General features: G+C 38.3%; 2 protein-coding genes across 4 annotated transcripts; both read left to right on the top strand.

Moving 5' to 3' along the window:
• Positions 1–5,187: 5,187 nt before the first annotated feature.
• Positions 5,188–9,028, top strand: LOC122989406 (muscle-specific beta 1 integrin binding protein). 3 transcript variants are annotated; one of them, XM_044362264.1, is made up of 8 exons: positions 5,188–5,400; positions 6,221–6,311; positions 6,903–6,951; positions 7,215–7,389; positions 7,955–8,026; positions 8,170–8,276; positions 8,473–8,558; positions 8,744–9,028. In XM_044362264.1, exons 1-7 carry the CDS (start codon positions 5,375–5,377, stop codon positions 8,556–8,558), a joined length of 606 nt encoding a protein of 201 aa, XP_044218199.1. In that variant the 5' UTR covers positions 5,188–5,374; the 3' UTR covers positions 8,744–9,028. The 3 variants fall into 3 exon arrangements, with proteins under 3 accessions (XP_044218199.1, XP_044218198.1, XP_044218200.1); XM_044362263.1 differs by having other exon boundaries at positions 5,189–5,400; positions 8,741–9,028; XM_044362265.1 differs by lacking the exon at positions 6,903–6,951 and having other exon boundaries at positions 5,190–5,400; positions 8,741–9,028.
• A 7,428-nt stretch (positions 9,029–16,456) lies between these two features.
• On the top strand, positions 16,457–23,215 carry loxl5a (lysyl oxidase-like 5a). The gene is made up of 7 exons (XM_044360583.1): positions 16,457–19,048; positions 19,931–20,039; positions 21,054–21,191; positions 21,833–21,989; positions 22,155–22,250; positions 22,426–22,541; positions 22,644–23,215. The coding sequence occupies exons 1-7, from the start codon at positions 18,076–18,078 to the stop codon at positions 22,648–22,650; spliced, it is 1,596 nt and encodes a 531-aa protein (XP_044216518.1). The 5' UTR covers positions 16,457–18,075; the 3' UTR covers positions 22,651–23,215.

The following is a 23,215-nucleotide window of genomic DNA, read 5'->3' as shown; positions in this document are numbered from 1 at the left end:
TTCCAAAATTTTCATTTGGACTATAAAAGCACAATATATCATCACAAAGCATTGGCTTACCATTTGTCTGCTGTACAATGTTTGCTCAGATTATGATGGGAAACATGATCTATTATTCATTGTTCTGGTGTCTTTAGATTGCTATGATTGTGTCTGACTTGTAAATATGACTGAATAAATTGTTCCTCCCAAAAATCCATTGTGTTTTTGGTTTTCATTTGTCATTTCTAGCCTTCAGATACAGAGTTTACTTAGAAACTTACATGACATGACATTTGTCCAGTGTAGGCCACAGAATATGGAAACAAAAAATAAGTATCTCAGTGAAATTATAAATCTGAGATATTTACTTAAATTCCTGGTTCATTTTCTACACTTGGCCTTTGGCAAAGCCTTAGTGACATGCTAATGGGCCTGATGGTGGTGGGTGAGGCCATTTTCAGACAACAATGTGCAGAAAAAAAAGGTGACACACCTTTTCTCAGTACCTGAATGTTGTGTAAACAGTCTCGGTGCTTCGCAGCCTCTCTCTGCGGGTGGAGGTGGTGCATGATATGGAAAATGACCAGTTTCAGTGCTGCTTCCTAAATAGTTTTTTTTAAATTGTGTGAACTGTTAACATAAAGTATTTCAGAAAGTCAATACGTCATGTCATGTCATGTCATCAACTGATTTCTATAGGTTGCCTTTTTATGAATTTATAACTCTGTTCACTGTTAGTTTTGATTATCTTGGTCATGTGCTTATTTCTTGTCTATGTATCAGGCATGTGTACAGTATATGCATGTATCTAGGTATGTATATACTCTTGTAATTGTATGTGTTTATATTATCCTATATGTTAGGATAGTTAGTATATGTTAGTATTTTATCCATATATATATATAGTATATATCCATAACGTGTGTTTTAAAAAGTGCTGTATATATAAAGTTATTGATATTATTCACAGAGAGAAAAAATCATGACTCTTGAAAGACATGTGAGGCAGATGCATCTGAAATGCCACCAAATCTTTGTAGTATTGAAAGTTTGTTATTAAAATGTTGTAGCTGTGAGTCAAGGCAAGTCTGTCTGATTCTTTTAAACCTGAGGAAGCCACAATGTGATCACAGATTTATTATTATGTACAACCATGTTGCTCAAGGTTTTTTGTTTTTTTCAGTATCTCAAAAGTGCATTTAAGCATATGATGAAGATTGTGTGTCTGTGTGTGCATAAAGCTACAGTAAATACTATAGCTGTGTAATAATATACAGCAGTGGGCTCCGCTGGGCTGGATAAACCTTTTCACAGCAATTATTTCAATTTAGTGCAATAATGAATACTGAATCTGAGCCATTGTCATTAGTTCCAGCTGTGCTTTTCTCTCTGTGACAAGTCAAAATGTCTGCTGTAAAAAAAGGTTTTGCTTCATTTGGGAGCAAAAACAAGAAAGAAGTGTTTTGATCCTAGTGAAGCTATCAAGTTTCAAGTTTAACAAAAATATACATACACCAAATATATACCAAAACAACATGTCAAGTACAAGAATAACAGTCTTTTGACAAGGAAGATGCTGCTCATCAAGCAAACATGTTGGTCAAATCCAAAATATCATGAAACCACTCTTGGTCTTGAGTTTACTGTCGATATGACGATGGAGCCGTGTGTGTTTTGTGTGTAAAAACTAAAACACTTTTGATAATATTATTTTAATGAAATTCCGCTTTCTCACTAGTCTTCCCAATATTGTTACCACTTGATCCAAATACAATCAGTTTAAGCATGCAGGGGCATTTTCAAATGTGGTCATAACAGAAGAAGATTTGGAACCATTGATAAATTCGTCAATAATTTGTGCTTCTAATCAAATCATAAATTTTGCTCTTCCACTCATTGAGCACTTTATTAGGAACACATGTTTAATCTAATGTAATCAAATACAACGGCTCTGCCATAAATTCTACGTTTATGAAGCTTATTCACTTTCATTGTTTGTTGACATTGTAAGAAAGGTGATAATCCTATTTTATATTTATTATTGAGGTCGCAGGTGGTTGAGGACATCTCATCTTACTTTAGATGAAGCCTTTTCAGTGTGATGTCACTTCTTCAGGGGACGGCCCTACATGCCCAGACTTGGCTGGCTGACAGGTTTGGCTCTCGACTGCACAGAGTCCGGATAAGGTTCCAGAGAAATGTGACTGTCTTTTCTCGGATGAAGGTAGTCCTGTGACATAAGATCGTCACATGAGTCACCCTTCACACCCTTCACACCCTTCTCTCTTACTGAAAGAGAGACCCTGACTGTCGACTCCTGACCCCCGACAGCTGTGACAGGATTCACCTTGCACACAGACACACAAATAGAAACATGTTCGTCACACACGCCATCAGGGAAAGAGAGTCTATGAAAACTTACAAGGTGTGACTGATTTGCAGTATATAAAGCAAAATTAAAGCATTGTTCACTTCAGATATTGCTTCAGCTGGAACATTTTTGGAAAGTAATAAAACATCAAGCATCAATCTGACTCACACGTGACATATGACATCTGTACCAGTTAAGCTGATGTCACAGAGCTCTCACACTCCTGACAAGCCAAACACATGAAAGACAATCTACAGCAGGATGTGAGTATATGTTACACCGGTAAATCATATGCTTATGAGCATATATGTATAAAGGAGTCCTGACTGTTGTTTAGGGATGACCTAAATGTAACCTTGTTAAAGTCAACATTGCTGCCATTGTATTCCATTTTATGTGTCCTCTATTCTGCCTCTACTACATATCAGAGGGAAATATAAAATATTTGCATTAAATATGGTTTGTGCTCCTCAAAAAAACCCTTACCATTTAAATAAAAGGATGTACGCTCACTGTTTTACTTATTTTGTAAATTAATTTTAACTATTATATTCCAGAAATGCTTATCGCCAGTCTGATAATTACAGTTAAGATATTTTTCCTCTAACTGATTTGTTGCTGCAGTTAAACTTTTCAATGATTTGCTGGAGTATTAAGACCTTTGTGATTATTTATTACTGCTGGCTGTTAGATCTTTTGTATTCTTTATATGCTCTGTGTTCCTCTTGCACTACTACTGCACTATATATATATATATATATATATATATATATATATATATATATATATATAAATCTCCCTCTCAACCCCCTCCCATGGGGGGGGGGTGTCTTCCTCAAGCTCGGGTCCTCTACCAGAGGCCTGGGAGTTTGAGGGTTCTGCGCAGTATCTTAGCTGTTCCTAGGACTACGCTCTTCTGGACAGAGACCTCAGATGTTGTACCTGGAATCTGCTGGAGCCACTCTCCCAGTTTGTGGGTCACAGCCCCCAGTGCTCAAATTACCACTGGCACCACTGTTGCCTTTACTCATCACATCTTTTCATTTTTTTTTACACACACACACACACACACACACACACACACATATAGTATATATATATATATATATATATATATATATATATATATATATATTGCACACTATATTCATCATTCTCTATATTCTCCATTCTTTCTTTATGTAAAAATTATATATTTTAAAACCATAATTTTGAATTCTTCTAATTCTTCTACAGTTTTAATACCTGTTGCATTTATGCTGCCTTTTCACCAAGCCTGGCCTTAATCTCATGGTTAGTCTGTGACCTACTCAGGCATCTACTTGAAGCGATGCAGGTCAGTTATTTCAGAGCTAATGTTGAAAAACCCCAGGGACAGATATGGATGTTCGACAGAGCCTTTCCTGCTCCGACAATATGCAGATGTAGTTCATATGGATTGTTTTATATCCTCTGTAGTGGTGGAAGAAGAATTCAGATCCTTTATTTAAGTAAAAGCACCAATACAGCAATATAAAAGTACATACGTATTAGCAGTAAAATGTACAAAGTAGTGGTTTGGTCCTTCTGACTGATATATTATTATATATGACATCATTATATTATTAATACTGAAGCATCAGTGTTAGAGCAGCATGTTACTGTTGTAGCTGCTGGAGGTGGAGCTAGTTTGAACTACTTTATATACAGTTTGCTAGTTTAGTCCAGTAGTTCCCAACCAAGGGGTCGGGTCCCTCCGAAGGGTCACAAGATAAATCTCATGAGATGATTAATGGGAGAGAAAAGAAGAAAAAACAAAGTTCTGATACACAAATCTGTTCTCAGTTTTTGGACTTTTTCTCTAATCTTTGATTTTTGGTGAAATATCGGATCACTTGAACATTTTTTGAGGCAAAACCATGTGAGAAGTTTAGAGGGAAAAATCACTATTTGGTGGAGCTGTCAACAACTCATAGACATCTGAAATGCAACCCGACTACACACTGCTTTTTGTAAAACGTCAAAAGCCCAAAAGGTTGGAAACCACTGGTTACATCTTTAACAATGTGTTGTATTTTAGAAGCTTGTTATATTATCTATTGTGTCAAATCTTCATCTGAAAAGTAACTAAAGCCGTGAAATGGAGTAAAAAGTGCAATATTTCCCTCTGAAATGCAGTGAACTGGACGTATAAAGCAGCATAAAATGGAAATACTCAAGTAAAGCACAAGTACCTCAAAATTGTAGTTCAGTACAATATTTGAGTAAATGTACTTTACCACTATTACTTTCCACCACTGAACCAGTATCCAGAAATGACATTAAAACTATAAACTTTAACACCAGTTAGATTAAGTTTAGCATGTCTAGTTGGAACTAAGCAACATAAAATCCAGAATGACCCAGTTTCTTCATCTATAGTCCAGATACAGGCTCTGGTAACCTCTCCACACGAGTGGATACCAAACTTCTTGGCTTGAGCCACTTTATATTTATATCTATTTAATGTTTTTTCCTCTTGTCATATGTGTTGGCGTGACTTCTGTAGTTTTCTTGTATCTAATAATAATGTCAAAGAGTCAGTTTACAGGTGAACATAATTTCATAACAGGATGCAGCTGTTATTTTAATATACGTGAGGCTCCATCAATGGTAGTTTTCCTCTGTGCTGCTGCTGCTGATCATCCGTCGTTGTGATATGTAAATGTGTGAAGATTCGTCGGCTGTGATTGGCTGGTGTCCGGAGCTCTGCTGCAACTGAAGAGGTACGTAGGAGCGCGTGGAGAAGAGCACGAGCGTGTCACGCCCCATGCCTGCGTGTGTAGTGACGTAACACGTTGCCCGTTGAATATAAACTGCAGTGCCTCGCACTCACAGTCAATGGAGACCTAAAGAAAGAAACAACGGCTGAGAAAAACTTTAAATTTAATACTTTTTGAAGCGTTTTATTCGTTGGATTTTTAATCTCGCCTTCGATAAAAAAGTACTTTTGAGTATTTCTTCAGTTGACGTTCAGTAGAACTGCCGAGAACAGACGAAAGGATGAAATACATTATAGGAATTGGCGGGTAAGTTGTTTTAAATCAAACAGCTCGTTCTTTGCTAGCTTTTAATGCATATATTAAATCTCTTTATATCTAAAATAACGAAGCGTTGAGTTGGTGAAATTAACAGAAAGTTGAGTGGAGTTACATAGTTAATATGAGACCCAAACAATCCCTCGTGTAACTGTTATGTTGTTGTTTGTGGATGTGTCGTCAGTCAAACAAGCGTTTAGATAAAGTTATTAGTTTTTGTCTTAATAACTAGCTTCTGGTTGATAGTTAACGTCCTTCTGACCACATGTTTTATCAGCAACCCGCCAGAAAGCGGTAACGTTAGAGCCGGACTGCTAAACCGGTTTAAAGCCATGTCCGGTGTGGCGGGACATTTGAAAATTCACCGCCAGACTGATTCAGAAAAGTGGAGGGAGAGTTAACATCAGTGTTGACACAAACTAAAAACAGTTCAAACTTATTAAACTACTTGTGTTTAATTTTTAAAATGAGGCAATGACATAATTATAGTTTATTTTAGCTGATTTATGAACATAACAATTTGTTTTATTAGGCGCCATGTGTTATACTAAAACGGTGCAGCTTTAAATTACACCATATTTTATTACATTTTGCAGAGTTTTAGCCATATGTAACATTTTTTGTCATGTCATGTTTATGAAATAAACTCACTAAATATAAAATATAAACAAAGGGCGCCACATAACTGCTGGTTTAAAATTTGCACATCTGATTTCTTTCAAATCAAAATAACTTAGTTTTAAACCATATTCTTAGCTGGCAAACATGTTAGTGATGTCCATTGTGTCACTTTTTGCCTTTTTGTTTACAGAGTCACTAATGGTGGGAAAACCACCCTGACAAATAAGTTGATCAAGACGTTGCCCAACTGCTGTGTTGTGCACCAAGATGACTTTTTCAAGGTGAGCTTTAGCAAGTTGAAAGTGAATCAGGTTTATTTTCGATTGTCGTTTTCCTCCTTTTTTCCTTAAATGAACACTGCATGAGCATTGCATGTAAGCACAGTTGTGGTTATTGCCATGAGTAAGTTTACTTCCCGCCCCCTCACTTTGTTCTCCGCAGTAGATATGGAAATGTACTTGATGTCTATGCAGTAGTTCCTTTATCTGCTTATCTCCTCTTACCGCTTCAGTATTTTTCCACCCCCGCATCCCTTGAATACCTTTTAGCAATTTTCCTTATATACAGATCCCTGATATAGCTGTCTAATGCACTTTGATTCAAACAGTCTTTCTAAAACAATCAAGTTTTCTAATATGGCCAGACATCCATTTTCTCCTTCTTCTCCATTAGAGCTTTTACATTATCTAATGTTTAACAACTCAAGCACTGTACTTTTGTCTGTCACTCGGGTTATTTTCGTGCTTTTCCTTCGTGGTGCATGTTTTCCTCCTTTTCTTCTGTGTGTTTCACTCTGGCATGTGAGTGGGATCTGCAAGTGTTCAGATCGCTGTACGGTTGCAGCAATGTTTTATTGGTGACTGTTATTTCAGAAACCCGATCAGATAGAAGTCGGGGAGGACGGCTTTAGACAATGGGATGGTAAGACTTCACTGGAGACTGCCATATTGACTCATTGTTTACCTGATACACATACCCGACCCTTCAATGTAATACACCCCATCCAAAATTACATATCATAGCCTTTCAACACACACACCATTTTATTAACATTAAACTTATAATAACTTCCAGTAATCTGGAAAATCCAACATTCATTTTCCCTTTTTTTTTACATTCTTGGTTTGTGTCCATTCTAATTTTCTATTTCTATCACCTTCCTTTCTGCCAATCTTGCTCTATAGTGATCACAGCTCTGGATATGGAGGCCATGACCAACACGATAAAAGGCTGGATGGAGAACCCAGTCAAGTTCGCCCGTTCACACGGTGTCCCTCTGTCTTCTACCCCCGACGTGGCAAACTCTGATGAGCAGATCCACATCCTGATCGTCGAGGGCTTCCTGCTCTACAATTACTCGTAAGTTATCTTGATTCATAGGGTGCCAGTCTGAAGAAACTGCTCTTATTGGTTTGCTTTCCAGTTTATTTGAACTGTGTTTGGACATTTACTTATTTTGTGGAAGATCATGTGGTGCTTTTTATTAAAACTGGATCCAAATAGAATAAGTGAGCCTTATATAATCCCCTTAATAACACTGAACCTCCAGTCACCACGTGAAGGGGAACGGCCATTTTGTTTCTTGTAAATTCTTAGAAATTCATGACAACAAACATTGGATGGGCGGTGTTATTCAAGTGTCACATGATCATTTCACGCTTACCATTGGTACATACACATGGACTCCTGCAGGCAGATTTGGGAGGGTCCTGCAGTAAGAGATAAGGGTTTCAGCAGAAAGAGGCTGTCTTAGTTGTCCTTACAGCTGGCAGATGAGTACTTTGTGTGCTGGAGATGAATGTCAAGCACACTGCAGAGATGTAGATAAGAGGACTTGCATGACTGTACTTCTGTGTTTTTGGTGTAGCTGAAGACAAAACATCAGTTTTGACCTTGTCCACCCCTTTTTTCATCTCACCTCTAGGGACCTGCTGGAAGTTTTTGACAAGTCCTATTACATCTCGATTCCCTACGAGGAGTGCAAGAGAAGGAGAAGGTGAGTGGACACAAACAGTGCAGTTATTTTGTTTGTTTTGTTTTTCCGTATACGTTCTCAGACTCACCTTTGGTGTCATAGTTTTTCCCATTTTTCTGTTATGGCAAGTGCAAATTCTCAAACTTTGTTTTTATCATTTTCAGTACAAGACAATACACTGTACCAGACCCTCCCGGCCTGTTTGACGGCCACGTTTGGCCGATGTACCTTAAGCACAGAAGAGAGATGGAGAACAGCGGCTTGCATATCGGTATGTTACAGCTGAGATGCTTTATCCAGTTGGTTTTATGTAGGTGCAGATTTGTCAGATCAGGGTCTAAGTTCATTATTATATCATATTTATGTGGGAAATTCAGTGTAATCTGTTCTGGGGAAATGTTTACCTTTTTTTATTTATTTATTTTTTTATACATCTGATCAACTCATCAACTTTTTGTGTGTTGCAGAGTACCTGGATGGTTTGAAATCCAAAGAGCAGATCTACAACAAGGTGTATGAGGACATTCAGAACAGTCTGCTCAACCGTTTATAGGTGAGAAGGAAGGAAAACTCTCTGAAACATCTGTTATTCTGGCATGATTACTCACTTCCTTTTTGTGTTTTGTTGTTGGAGAGATGAAAAGTCATGTACTTAATAAAAAAAGTAGATATTTCTTTGTGTATGAAATTATGTGCACAACACTGTCTAACATTATATTCTTCTGTTTTTTGCAGCAGGAAGACTCCTCTTCATCCCTGTACAGATTTTGTAAATAGTCCCGAGGATTCTTTTTTTATGACGTTTTTGTAATTTTATTCTTCTTTTTTTTGTAAATAGAACAAAGCAACATTAACTTATAATTGTCTTTTTATCATCTTCAGATGATCAATATTTTTGTTTTGGCCTAAAAGTGATCGTAGAACTGATTTACTATGTTACAGTTATGACTTGTGCTTGACTTTTTGTCTACCAATCGTTTACTTCTACAAATAAATACATTAGTTGCTGTTTGAGACACAGAACATCAAGCATCTTTGTGTTTTTTGCAGATTACATAATGTGAGTGTTGGATTTTGTGATCTTTGTTATACTGAGCTACATTATTAGCTCACAGATTAGTAGTACCAAAAACATGTTGGTTTTATAATCTTAAATACTGATAACCTTAACTGTTACTGTATGCAGTGGTGTAAAACCAACATAAGCCACCATAGTTGGGTTTGAACTCACTGCAGCTGTTGAATTCATTTTATTTGACAGACAAAATAGTTGTTATCTAAACAGACGAATAGCTTTGAGACAGATTTAAATTAACGATTCTTTTGGATATTTAAAGCTGTAATGTATCAACTACATTAATTAGAATTTATCTCAAGGATTATCAAAAATCTAAGTGGTTGCAAGATAATTAAGAAAATGGAAAAGGAAAAACATGATTTTTCCTCTAGTTTTTACTCATCTGGCCTCTAAAAACTTAAGTAGAGACCATTTTAGAGGCTAACATCACTCTGGATACTGTATGTGACCTCAGAGGTCGTGAGTAGACATTGATTGGCTCTAAAGTGGCTCAAGCCAAAAAGATTGGTAACTTGTGCAGAGGGAGACCAGAGCCTGTTTTTGGACTATAGATGAAGAAACTGGGCCATTCTGGATTTCATGTAGCTCAGTTTCAACTAGACATGCTAAACTTGATCTAACTGGTGTTAAATTTAATAGTTTTAATGTCATTGTCTGGACACAGAGTCATTGGTGGAAAGTAACTTAGTACATTTACTCAAATACTGTACCAGAGTATAATTCTGATTGACAGTATTTTAATTTTATGCTGCTTTATTTTTTTATTTTTTTACTTCCACTTCACTACATTTCAGAGGGAAATATTGTACTTTCTACTCCACTACATTTATCTGACATCTTTAGTTACTTTTCAGATGAGGATTTGACACAATTGATAATATAACAAACTTATAAAATACAAAATATTGTAAAAGATGAAACCAGTGTTTCCAACCTTTTTGGCTTTTGACATTTTACAAAAAGCCGTGTGTAGTCAGGCTCACGTTCATAAAGCTTCCCAGTACAAAGAGTTGCTCCTAGTAATGAAATTCTTAGAGAGTTTTTAGAATTACAGTTAAGACTAGATCCTGGTAAAGATAAAATTTATTCACAAAGCATCTTAGCCCTTAAGAGAGCTCCTATGATGAAAAACTCTTAGGAGAAAATGGCGGAAATACAAAGAGGAGGGAGAAACATTCCCCAAACGCTGAATGACAGTTTATGAAACACTGCAGATTAGATCATTCAGGGATAATGTTTGTGGTCGATCTCAATAGAGATACGCTCACATGTCCCATCCAATGACCCAATAACTATAACGCCAGAGATGAAAGTGATCACAACACGAAGATATTTGGCAGCTGGAAAAAAAGATTTACATGCCAACCAACACTGCTACTTATAAACTGACCAGCAATCACAGAAACTGATGAAAGCTGAGCCATTTCCACCTGTTAATATCAAATAGATAGAAGTACTATAATGACCAATATGGTAAATAAACATAAGAAAATAAATAACTATCAGCATGTGAACAGGCTACTGCACAAGCAGGCCTGTGTTTTCAAACATTTCATAGGCTACTATTAAAGTATGTTCATTACATACAATAGTATTTATAATTACACCATGTTTTAATAGGGACTAAATTCTATGATAAGGTCTATTTATTTCACTGCCCATTCTATGCCCATTATCACTAAGAGTGCCTTTCATTTTTCTTTTCCTTTTTTTTTGGATCAACCAATCACACCTTTTAAAAGAATTAATCATATGTAGCAACAGGGTCAACAACACCTCCTCACCAAGGTAAAAGTTGCTCAGAGTTGCTCTGATAATTTTCCTAAATCACCCCTAAACGAGGACTCCTTGTTAGAAATTTTTAGGCTAAGTCAGGAGCTCTCCTGTTTGTGAGTACGGCCACAGATGTCTATGAGCTCCACAAAATAGATTTTTCCCTCTAAACTTCTCACATTTTTTCATTTCAACCAAATATCAAAGATTAGAGAAAAAGTCCAAAAACTGAAAACAGTTTTGTGTATCTTCTTTCCTCTTCCATTAATCATCTCACGACCCCTCAGATTTATCTGATGACCCTTTGGAGGGACCCAACCCCTAGGTTGGGAACCACTGGCCTAAACTAGCTAACTGTATATAAAGTAGCCCAAACTAGCTCCTCCTCCAGCAGCTACAACAGTAACATGCTGCTTACACATTGATGCTTCAGTATTAATAATCTAATGTCATATATAATAAAAATGAGTACTTTAACTTTAATACTTTAAGTACATTTTACTGTTAATACTTGTGTACTTTTACTCAAGTAGTTTTCATGCAGGACTTTTACCTGTAATGGAGTATTTTTATATTGCTGTATTGTTACTTTTACTTAAATAAAGGATTCTTCTTCCACCACTACAGAGGATATAAAACAATCCATATGAACTACATCCACATATTGTCGGAGCAGGAAAGGCTCTGTCGAACATCCATATCTGTCCCTGGAGTTTTTCAACATTAGCTCTGAAATAACTGACCTGCCTCGCCACAAGTAGATGCCTGAGTAGGTCACAGACTAACCATGAGATTTAGGCCATTAGCACTGGATTTAAGGCGCATGAGGCCCCACGTCACGTGCTGATATCACCTATGTTTCCACATGTAAAAATAGGCCACAATAATTTCTCGTTTCCCCCCTGAGAGGGAATATAGTAGTAGCAGAGCAGTCAGTGTGAACTTCAGCTTATCATACCACTGCTAAATAAAGACCAAGGTCAGGTAGGTGCATGTATTTTAGGGAACCGCATTTCAAAAGTGGATTGAAAACCAACAGTTCTTTCATTAGTCGGCTTTCATGTGTGTTGGGGTTTTCCTCTCAGGTATGTGACTGCTCAGTGAGCCGGCAGAAGTTATTTGGGTCATTTTGAGTCCCAGTTGAGGAATAATAAAGTTAGAAATGATCAGACAGCAACAGTTAACTTCAGGAACCCATCAGTGTTTTAAATGCTGGAAGAGCATCTGATGGTAACACTTTAAGTCCCCTAATTCAGCATTTATAAGCAGTATATAAACAATTAAACATTTCATAACACTAATATAGGTGGCAGATATTTATTAATGTATAAACAGATTCAGTTAGTAGATAGTAAAACATTGTAAAAATGTAAAATATGTCTTCATAAGACAAATACTGTTCATTTTATTACTAAACTACATTGTGTTGTTATTGTGTGTCATAAACTATTAAAAGAATGAGCACATTTTCCTCTATGTGGAGAGCTAATCTTCCTCAGCCTCACATTCATAAAGGTTTCTGATAAACCCCATTAAACCTGTTTCATTAACACCTATTACAGTAACAACCGGTCTTTCAGCTCCTCAATGACATCAGCTGCAAGTGTACGTAATCTATCATGTGTGTGTCTTGTGGAAGTGAAGTGACAAGGTGATTGTTGTGACGCTCTAACAGGTGGATGTGGATGAAACCACACTGGCCTGGACTCCCAGTGCTAAAAATGACATCAGTGTGTGTCGGCTGTGGAGGCATGCACTCAGGTGGATCTGTTCACCGAAGACAAACAAGAGAAAAGATGATAAGATTTCTGTTTCAAAGCACTTTCTACAAACATATCATCAAAATGTTTACAACAACAGATGCACATGTCAACTAATGCACATTTCACCACAAAAACAGTGGCCACGTTACCCTTGAGCTGCCTTACGGTGAAAACAAATCCAGTCTAGACATTTTCCTGGACAAACCTGACCTCATTACTCCACAGCTCAGGTGAACCATGTGACTGAAACATGTCCGTCACCAGTGGGGCCTTTCTGACGTCAGTTATATATCAGGTACACACACACACAATTATGCCCAAGAGCAGAGTGTAACTGCAGCATGTTGAGGCTAAATACACGTCATGGAGAGATGAACTATCAAGGTTACGCTGAGCATGTAGACTGCTTTCTGTTTTTAATGATGTATGTATGCACATACAGTACATTATTGTGTTAGTTTGTGTGCATGTCAGGAATCAAACCATCCTTACTTTTATCTCTTAAATGCCTTTTTGGAATAGAGGACTGTGATGAATGGCTTCTTCACATGGTTACAATAATTTAACATGTGCATGAGGTCAATCAACGTTGCTCTGAAACATTACATAATGGTTTGGATGAAATGTCACAGCACAATGTACAAATTGCTTTCCACCACATCTCATGGCCTTCCTCAGCAAATGGAGATGTGGTTGTTGGAGTTTGATGTGGTTGAAAGCTGCAGAAACAAAAAGGTAAATTGGATTTTTGTCAAGCTGTTTAAAAGGTCAAAAAATTTACCTTCAGTCTTTTAGTTGAGTTTATATTGAAGTTTTAAATTTGGATAAATGAGTAAGTGACATTTGAATTGGATTCACAATTGGATTCTAAACTTGCGTCATGGGACACTGAGGTTTATTACCTGCATGGAAAAACTGTCACTCACTGTTGTCAAATTTAAACTTTAGTTTATCATCCACATGTTCACATTCAGAACCAGAGGTGGAATGTCACCACTGGGGATTAAGAGTTTACATACCAAACTTATGACCCGTTCATGAAATATTGACACCATTGTTGGTACGAGGTAACAAAGCAAACAGGAGGAGGATCCAAATGCAGACACCAGTGCAGGACAGGTTGAATGAAAGAGGCTTTAATAAGTGAATGCTGAAAAAACAGGTTAACAGGTCAGCAATGAAAAGGTAGTCCAAACTGGCAAACGAGTCCAGAGGGCAAAGCGGGCAGGTCAGAACCACTTGGAGGTAAAGGCAGGAACAGGAGGCTGGAACGCAAGTATACAACAAAGCAACATTGGTGATCTGGTGGCAAATGGACCAATATTTAAGCTTCTGGGACTTATGAGGTAATGAGCAGCAGGTGAAGATAACTGGCAACAGGTGAGCAGGTAGGTGTGGGAATAAGGCAAGAAAGTCCAGGAGCATCTGGTGGACAGGAATGAGATCTGCAAAAAGGGTTGCAGATTTGAGGAAAGTAAAATAAGACAAAACAAGTTTTGGAAAATGAAAAGACTTCAATGGAAGTATTTCATTTTGTTTTCAGCATGTCTCTGCCCTCTGAGACTCTGTCTGTCCAACAAGATCAACACTTGACAACCAGATACAACAGAAGATATCTTTCAACGTTACAGTCTTTTTAGTGCCAAAGTCCCTCTTTTTGTTACTATACTTCCACCACAGCTCAGCAGGAAAACACTGATGCTAAAAAGACTAAAAATGTGGCAGATATCCACTTGATATGACTAACTCAGACTGCTGAATCCTCATATAAGCTTCAGAAAAACTTTTATATGCGTTTTTGTGACTGTGTGGACACACTGTGGATTTTGTTCCCGATCACTTACATTGAAAGCGCATTTGAATGATCTTTTAATATCTAGTATGAACAGGAGGAATGATAACAGCAAGGAAAACCTCTTTCACTGTTCATATGAGCTGACCTGACTGTTGTTTTAAGACAGACTTGAACAGTTGTGAGCCTATCCTTAAAGTACAGTACGTGAGTCAGTGCGTTTTCATGCACATTACTATCCAGGTTATGATCCAGTATTTTGGGGCATCATGGTTTCATGTTACACATGTAAACACTTTTTCTTGGTTTCAGAAGCCTGGATTTGGATTTTTTTTTTTTTAATTTTGGTTTTGAGAAACCTGGATATGCTGGCTGGATTAGTCTGATAGAAACCAGGATACTGCAGCATGTAAACACCTCATCCAGGTTTCTGGTCATTTTCTGCCATATTTGTAGGTGCATCATCAACTCAAGTTTCATAGTAGTTAGTTAGTAAAACAAATAATATGATGGGAAATGATGTAATGACAGTCAACACACTGAAATAAAGGGAAAGCTGTTGAAGCTGTTATGTATTCAGGTTTCAGGAATATGAATAACCAACTTTCTCATGTTCCATGTAAACGCCACATCCTTCATATGATCCAAACCAGGATAAGACTCAAAACCAGAATATTCGTGCACATGTAAACTGACTCGATGTATTTTTATTACATCTCATCTGGTAATTTTTCACAAAAGACCTCCAGTAAAATAGTTCTGCCTCTTTAACCTCCAAAGCGGTTTTTAAGGAAACTAAAGCCAGTGTTCATTGATGGTATCAGGTCCCGCATGTGTGACGTTAGAGCCAGAGGAGGTGGTGGTTTAAATCATGTGTGTCAACAAGTTAGGAGACGGAGGTGTGGCACCGACTGAGAAACCTTAAGTGCTTACACTGAGAGACCAGCAGACATACTGAAGGAATGACAGTCATCCAGTTAAAGCTTGTCTGAGCCAACTAGACCTGGCCTGCCTGGACCCCGTGATCAAACACACACACACACACACACACACACACACACACACACACACACACACGCACTTCCCTACTCCTGTTTCTCACACTCACTCATGGATTTATACTCACACAGATTGCTGAAAGGCTCTGAGTGCCTGCCACGGTGTGTGGGTATATTTAGCGAGAGGTTCTTGTGGTGTTGCTGCAGGAGCAGATATGAGAGGTTTAATACACTCTGACCTCCTCTAATCCTCATTGTGCTGGCCGTATTCGTCACTATGCCCTCGGGACTGGCACTATGCTCCTGACCACCAGTCTGCCTGCACGTCCCTACAGACACAAATGCTGTTGCAGAGGATGAGTGGAGCAAAAGAGGGTGAAGGGTGATTCCTTCTCACTCACTGTAAGACAATCTGCAGCGTCTTTATTATGTGTGCAAACAGTGAAAGTGAAGGTGGAGACAACTTCATGGAAATCTACCACAAAAGCCTGACAGTTGCTGTTTGCTGTGGGATACAAGAATGAGATCTGCAAAAAAAAGTTTGCAGATTTGATCAAAATACAATAAGACAATACAAGTTTTGGAAAATTAATAGACCTCAATGGAAGTATTTGATTTTGTTTTCAGCATGTTTCTGCCCTCTGACACTCTGTCTGTCCTAAAAGATCAACATTTTCATCCTGATACAACAGTCATGTCAGTGGTGCCTTTACTGACCTGTCACCCAGTAAGATTATGAGTAATAAATAAACAACTGTCATGTCTCACCACCAAACATGACTCAGAGTCTTTACATTTCAACAATCAAGACCTTGAAAAGTCTGTAGAGGAGATATCATGATGGAAAAACATCAACCAACAACCCAGATCCAGGCATTATTATTCATGCTACGGCTTTACAACATTAACTACGTTATTGTTATTGTATTTATTTATCCATTTATACCAGATTTAGCTTCAAGCTAATTTTCATCTGCAGTCCCTTACAATTAAAACATCTAACAGCACAATAACAAACAGCACAAAGCAAAAAACACACAGGACACACCACACAAAATACAAAGCCACACACAACAGCACATCACCTACACCCACAATGTCAACCGGGAATCAACAATGCAAGCATGTCAAACCAAAAACAAGATTATTTTGAGAAGACAATGATATCAAATCCAGACTCAGTGGATTTGATCTCATGGTCTTCTCAAATAAAATAAAATAAAACAAATCAAATAATTCGTTATTATAAATCCAAAGCGGATCCCTTTAAATCAGGAGCTCATACAGTCCAATTGTATAAACAAAACATGAGATTCATACAGTTTAAATATCCCAAACTAGACTGATGTTAGACCCAAACTGCATGGTTAGATATGTCTACTATAAGATGTAAAGAGCTCCCTGATATGTCACATATATTACACATATCGTATACATTTGGAAACAAGTTTAAAAAGAGTTTAGGTCGCATATGAATATGTAATTTCTAGCAGACAGTGTTGCATATAAGCCATGAAGGATGTGAAGGCCTTTAAACATACAGCAGTGATAAAGGGCTATAAATATAAATTTAACCTGGGTTTGAAGAGTGTCACACAGCCTATGTTAAGACATGAGTGCAGACATCTTTGGGGAGATAAGACTGGTACTGTGTATCTTAATTACAAGTTCACACAGGTTTTACCCTTCAGAGAATCATGAATACAAGTTATTTTTAACTACAGCGAGAAGTTTATCAGTTTATCTTTAATTCTAAATTACTGAGCAGAACTTTCTAGTCACTTCTCATCTTTGTCTTATCTCTATTCATATTCAGAGCTATAGAAAAACGAGCTGTGACGTGGTGACACCTGCAAAAGTCACGAGTCCTTGGTAAAAAATAGCTCTGACTTTCTGTAAGCCTTCACTGCCACCATGTGGTGAATAAGTCGACCTTGCTTCAGTGTGTTAATGAAGCAGGTTGAATGGAGGCCAGGATGGTCCTATACTGTATGTTGTATACTGTACACCACCTACTGTATCTGTAGTGTATGAGCCAAGATATTGATATTAACGTGGCCTCATTTCTTTCCAGAAAACACTGCTCATTGTGCCTCCCATCTGTTCAATGATGCACTTCCAGTTTATATAAAAACAGAGGCCACACTGAAGTGCACTTCTATGCGTATTTTTATTGAAGAATAACCTGTAAATGTAATCATGCCTTTAAGGAATCACATATAACCACTAGAACTATGATTGTTGAATTAAATAAGCGTCAGGACGCACTGAGTGTCATAAAGGAACATTTGAAACCATTTCATGGTGGTGAAAAGGCCGCTATTTCTCACCTTGAGGATTTAATTTTAGTCAGTTGAGTTTCTGGTGTGAAGCCCATCCCGTTAATGGTGGTGAAATGGTTAAATTGTGACAAGACAGAGTGAGTGCTGCTCCTTGCTCTACTTGGGAGGATAAAAGCATTTTTTTTCTGCGAGAAACTCACATTACAGACACTTGAAGACGTCTCAACACAAACTCTCTCTGTCTTGATGCTGTGCGTAACTGCGTGACGGAGTCAAGTGTTCAAAACAGCAACTCATCACCCAGATCAAATTCACATGTTCATCGTTAATGGTCTCAGGAGCCTCTCTGGAACCCTTCAGATAAAGAAAACAACACTTTGAGCAATGGAGAAGTTTGCGTTTTTATTAATTTGCCTTCTTGATTTTCTGGTGTGTTTTGGTACCGGACAGCAACATTTACGCACACGTGAGGGGCCGTGGAGACACCGTATTCAGTGGGAGAATAACGGTCAGGTGTACAGTTTACTGAGCACGGGGACTCAATATCGCTCACCCACGCAGACCAGAAGACGCCCTCAGCTCTTATTGACAACAAAAAACCATTTTAACCGACCTCACCCTCCTGTTGCGCTCAGTAGATCCACAAGGACCAGATCTGGAGACCTCGAGGAGGCAGCCGGAGTTCACTCCAAACGTAACGACCTCAGACAAATGGATGCGTTGTCTCTTGGTGCTGAAGCAGGTCAGTATTTGCTCCCCTCTGGACGACCCGGGACACACAATCAGTCCCCACCGCGAACCGCAACCACTGCAGATACTGTCGCCAGCGCCCCCGCTTCCCCCACCATGCAGGAGTTCTCCGGCAGCGGAATCCCAAGAGGAGGCCGGAGCACACCTGGAGATGTCACTGGAGCACAACAAACCACTGAGGCACCGGTAAGATCTCCGGACTTTACGCACGGCGGAGGCGGCCGGTCAAGACCAGAGAGCTGGGATTCAACATCCCGGTCACCTGCCACAACTGGATTGGTCACCATGGCCGAGGATGCGGGGAATGGACGTCCCATCCCGCAGCAAACCAGTTTGGGAGACGCTCGCAGACCTTACAGAGCGAACTCATTAACCAGAGCCACACCAAGGACAAATCCCACAGCGCTGTCCAGTAACGCGGTAGAAGTACACTTTCCTCGTCCAAGGCCGGATACAACATGGACGGAGACGAGTGACCCACGGAATCCACATAGTATTCATCACAGGAACTCAGTTTTCTATGAAGTTTACCCGCCCGACCGCAGGAACAGGGTCCCTTCGCGCCCTCCGCCAGGGACTGGCTACGGCACCAGGTTCTTCCACAATGGTACGGCAGACAAGAGAGATTAAAACTTGAGCTAAAGTGTAACTTAAATTAAAGTGTATGAAAAGTAGTCAGCCTAACACAAAAAGTTTGGACGTTATAAAAAATATTTCTTAATTGTTAACACCCTAAACCATCTGAATAATCTAAATAATCAGCACGCCTCATCAATCACGACTCGTTTATAGTTGAAACGCTGCGTAAAGCTACATACTAGATGCCCTGTGCCCGTTTTCATGTTCAAAATTTAATTCTCTTTTTTTCTAACACACATTTAAATGCATTTTTAATGATAGTGAGAGTTAATGCTCCCCTCTGACAAAAGTAATGTCTCATTTATGAGAAGCTCTGAGCAAAATTTAAATTAAATGTTTGATTGATAGACTGGGAACAAGTCATTAGTAGTTAGTCAGCAGTGGTGGGGAAATTATCTCTATAATTTATGGCAGTGTAAGTATCCAAGTTCTCTATTCAATAATCTGTTCAAGTAGATGCATATTATACATGTTTGATATCAAAAGCACTCGTGTATCTAAAGTAAAATTAGGGTTGTTTTTATTAATTATCTTTTAGTATTATTTTCTACATTTGTATATCAAATCAGGAGATAGATGTAGATCTCTTACTATAGATACAGGTAAGATACATGTTCTGATGATAACAATGATACATTTCTGTTGATTATACCACATTATTATGTTTAATACTCCCATTTCAGTGGAGAGTAGAACTGAAAAGCTTCCACCTCTTCTCCACTGTAGATTAAAGACTCATTTAACTGATTAAAACCCAAATTTTACAAAACTTTTAACCAAAAGTAAATGACCCTACATTTATGACTGAGTCCTTTTGTGTATGAACCTTGTTGATTGATCTTTTCTGCAGGTCTCCCAGACCTGGTTCCTGACCCTTACTACATCCAGGCTGCCTCTTACATCCAGAGAGCGCAGATGTACTCACTCCGCTGTGCGGGTGAGGAGAACTGTCTGTCCAGGTGCACTTTTTTAATTTATCATTACACTGCATAAATCTGCCAGTCAAGTAGGACTAATTAATTAATCAGAAAAGATTTCTGTAAGTAAATAATTTAATCTTTCCTCTTATACAGTGCACTTTGTCTTTGGTATGAGTGAAATTTTATAACTCAGCAGCTCCTCTAGACCAGTAGTTCTCAACCTTTTGGTGTTAAGGACCCCAAATTGATACACATCAGGCAGTGGACCCGTCTTTAATAAATGTAGTCTCAGGGATCCCCATCTGATAAGATTTAATTATTCAATAACCGTCTAGACTGTAGATTGGCAGATTAACAGTGAAACCTATGAACAGAATAGTCATTCTTATACATTCTCTCATTGGACTAACTTCTAGTCAATGAAATAATAGTTAAATACTCCCCATTTCTCTGCGGACCCCCTGGAAACCCCTCAAGGACCCCTGGGGGTCCCTGGACCCAAGGTTGAGACCCGCTGCTCTAGACAACTTTAAACACAAAAATCAATGGGGTACACATGTGTCAATAAAGAAAAAAATATAATGATAACTGTTGAGGATTCCTTTGAGGTTGCCACATTAGGATGTGTGCTGGCCTGAGTCCTGTTTGGAAGTTACAGTTGAGTGACAGAGCCGCTGGACTCAAACCTGGCAACCGCTTGAGGTTCTCTCCTCTGATCTGAGCAACCACTTTGCCAAGTAAAATAAGCTTTGAAATGAAAAGCAAAGGATTCCGTAGGTGAATGCAAAAACCTCCTGAGGCAAGACCAGAAACCACCTCTGTCACTTCAACAGTAAATCATAAAATTATGTCACCTGGTCAGTGAGAAGAAGATGAGGTTCAGTGTGCAGTAAAATATGAAGAATATGTTAATTATAATGTGACATAAAGATGCCACAAACAAATAATGATACTAGAGAGTCACAGCTATAAACTCTTTTATAGGTTTTCTCTCTGTCAGCTCATAGTAAAGATGCTTAAGTTAAACTTGACTGTCGTTTCTCTTCCCTCCAGGTCTGCATACCATCCAAGTGTGAGAGATCTGGACTACAGAGTCCTGCTGCGGTTCCCACAGCGCGTGAAGAACCAAGGAACAGCAGACTTCCTTCCAGTGAAGCCCAGACATGAGTGGGAATGGCACAGCTGTCATCAGTGAGTTCACTGTTACATACATATATATAAACACACCACACAGTCCCTGCACAGCGTTGTACAACAGACAGGTGATCATAATTCATGTAGTTTAATCATTTAGTTTTGTCCGGTGTTCGTCTACTTTTGCTTATTATTCTTTGTTTTATTAGGATCCATATTAGCAGTCAGTCCTCACAAAGACAAATCAAATGTAAAGCAAAGTCAAAATGTGAATAAAATAATAAAGTGAAAACAAATCTGCAAGGAAATCAAACATTTACACACAGCAATGAGAAACACTAACTCACACTACAGTTGTTGACAGTCTTTCACTTATTCGTTAACTCTTCAGCGTCTTTTTTTAATCATATTTATCAATTGCGAGCCTGAGCTTGTAGTAGCTTATTCCACTTGAATATGTCTCTTACATTGAGTCACTGCTCGTCACCTTTCCGGTGAAATAAGTATGGCTGTCTTTAATCCTTCCTTAATCCACCTGCAAATAATGAAAGATATTTACGAGATAAATAATTTCTGAGGAACTCATCCTATATTTTATTATCGAAGAGTCTGTCAAACATCCCTGCTTTGTGTATTTTGTTGGTACTGATGAGCATATGATGATTATATATATATTTCTTTCTTCTCTCTGTCCTCAGGCACTACCACAGTATGGAGGCTTTTAGTAACTATGACCTGCTGGACGTCTCCACTGGACAGAAGGTGGCTGAGGGACACAAGGCCAGTTTCTGTCTGGAGGACACGTCATGTGACCCGGGGGTACGACGGCGCTTCGCCTGCACTGCCCACACACAGGTTGGTCTGTTTGGTTTATTTATGTCCTTTGAACCAACCAACCGTCCTTCCATGTTTGTTTGGTTGTTTGATTTGTTAAATGTGGAATGAATTTATGCCATTGATACATTTTAAATACAGATTCATTCTTTAAGTCATCAGATGATAAAATTGGCTTTTCCTCAGGGGCTTGGTCCTGGTTGCTATGATACGTATCATGCCAACATCGACTGTCAGTGGATTGACATCACTGACGTACCGCCAGGAAACTACATACTCAAGGTGGGAGTTTAGAGCTGATTAATGAATCGGACAAGATATATAAGCAGCTGATTAATGATGAGACAACAGCACTTTTTCATACAACTGAAGTCAAATTGAATTTAAAAGAACTGAGTAGCAGTGAGCAACGCTGCAATTTATTTATTTAGACTCATGTCTTTTCCATATTTCTCAGGTGACAGTGAACCCCTCTCAGCTTGTCCAGGAGTCAGATTTCTCCAATAATGAGGTGCGGTGCGACATTAGATACACAGGAAGCTACGTACAAGCAAGAAACTGCAGGATCCATGTGTAAGTCGAACTCATTAGTCATATCACTCCTTAAAAACTGAAAAACTAAAAACAGAAACAAAAAGAAGAGCTCATCACTGATGTTTGTTCTTTGTTTCACAGAAGCTGACCTGACCGAAGAGAATAAATAAGTCAATCATTTCTTGCTAACTGCAGCTAAATGAATCCTTTTGTATTTATGATATTTTGTAGCTACAGTCAGGCTGGACTAGATGTTAAGTTATCTTAAGTTATCAATGGATTTTTAAGCAATGCATGGCTGTACTATTGGCTGTATGTGTGCTGTAACTTTGAGGAAAACTTGTCATCATGAATAACAATGTAAAAAAAAAAAAGTCTTAAACAAGCTGTTTTAAATCCCTTCAATCAGATTGCACAACTGAAATGGTGCTTATTTCACAGAAAACAGTGGCGCTCTTCTCCCCTGAAATTTATTTGCATTTTGCCTTGGCAGAGAAAATATACCTACTTTTGACAAAATATGTATCAAAGTGAACAATGTATGACACCTTTTAAAATATAAAGAACAGATACTCATGTATGTGTTTCTTGTAATGTTGCATGCATGATTTAATGCATTTTTACATATTACCCGAGCACAAATTTATAGTCTGTTCTTTTACATTTAAGTGAAAGTGTATTTGAATGTTCTGAATTTTTATTATATTTTTTAA

This window comes from Thunnus albacares, chromosome 9, assembly GCF_914725855.1.
Source record: "Thunnus albacares chromosome 9, fThuAlb1.1, whole genome shotgun sequence".
NCBI lineage: Eukaryota > Metazoa > Chordata > Actinopteri > Scombriformes > Scombridae > Thunnus > Thunnus albacares.
The sequence above is the reverse complement of the archived record's forward strand: the minus strand, read 5'-3'. Positions and strand labels throughout refer to the sequence as shown.

Excerpts from the sequence above, each read along its gene's own strand:
- LOC122989406 (XM_044362264.1), top strand. The coding sequence starts at position 5,375 with ATGAAATACATTATAGGAATTGGCGG. Across the intron at positions 5,401-6,220 it reads TACATTATAGGAATTGGCGG|AGTCACTAATGGTGGGAAAA; the intron begins GTAAGTTGTTTT and ends TTTTGTTTACAG. Across the intron at positions 7,390-7,954 it reads TTCCTGCTCTACAATTACTC|GGACCTGCTGGAAGTTTTTG; the intron begins GTAAGTTATCTT and ends TCTCACCTCTAG.
- loxl5a (XM_044360583.1), top strand. The coding sequence starts at position 18,076 with ATGGAGAAGTTTGCGTTTTTATTAATTTGCCTTCTTGATTTTCTGGTG. Across the intron at positions 19,049-19,930 it reads CACCAGGTTCTTCCACAATG|GTCTCCCAGACCTGGTTCCT; the intron begins GTACGGCAGACA and ends TCTTTTCTGCAG. Across the intron at positions 21,192-21,832 it reads GAATGGCACAGCTGTCATCA|GCACTACCACAGTATGGAGG; the intron begins GTGAGTTCACTG and ends CTCTGTCCTCAG.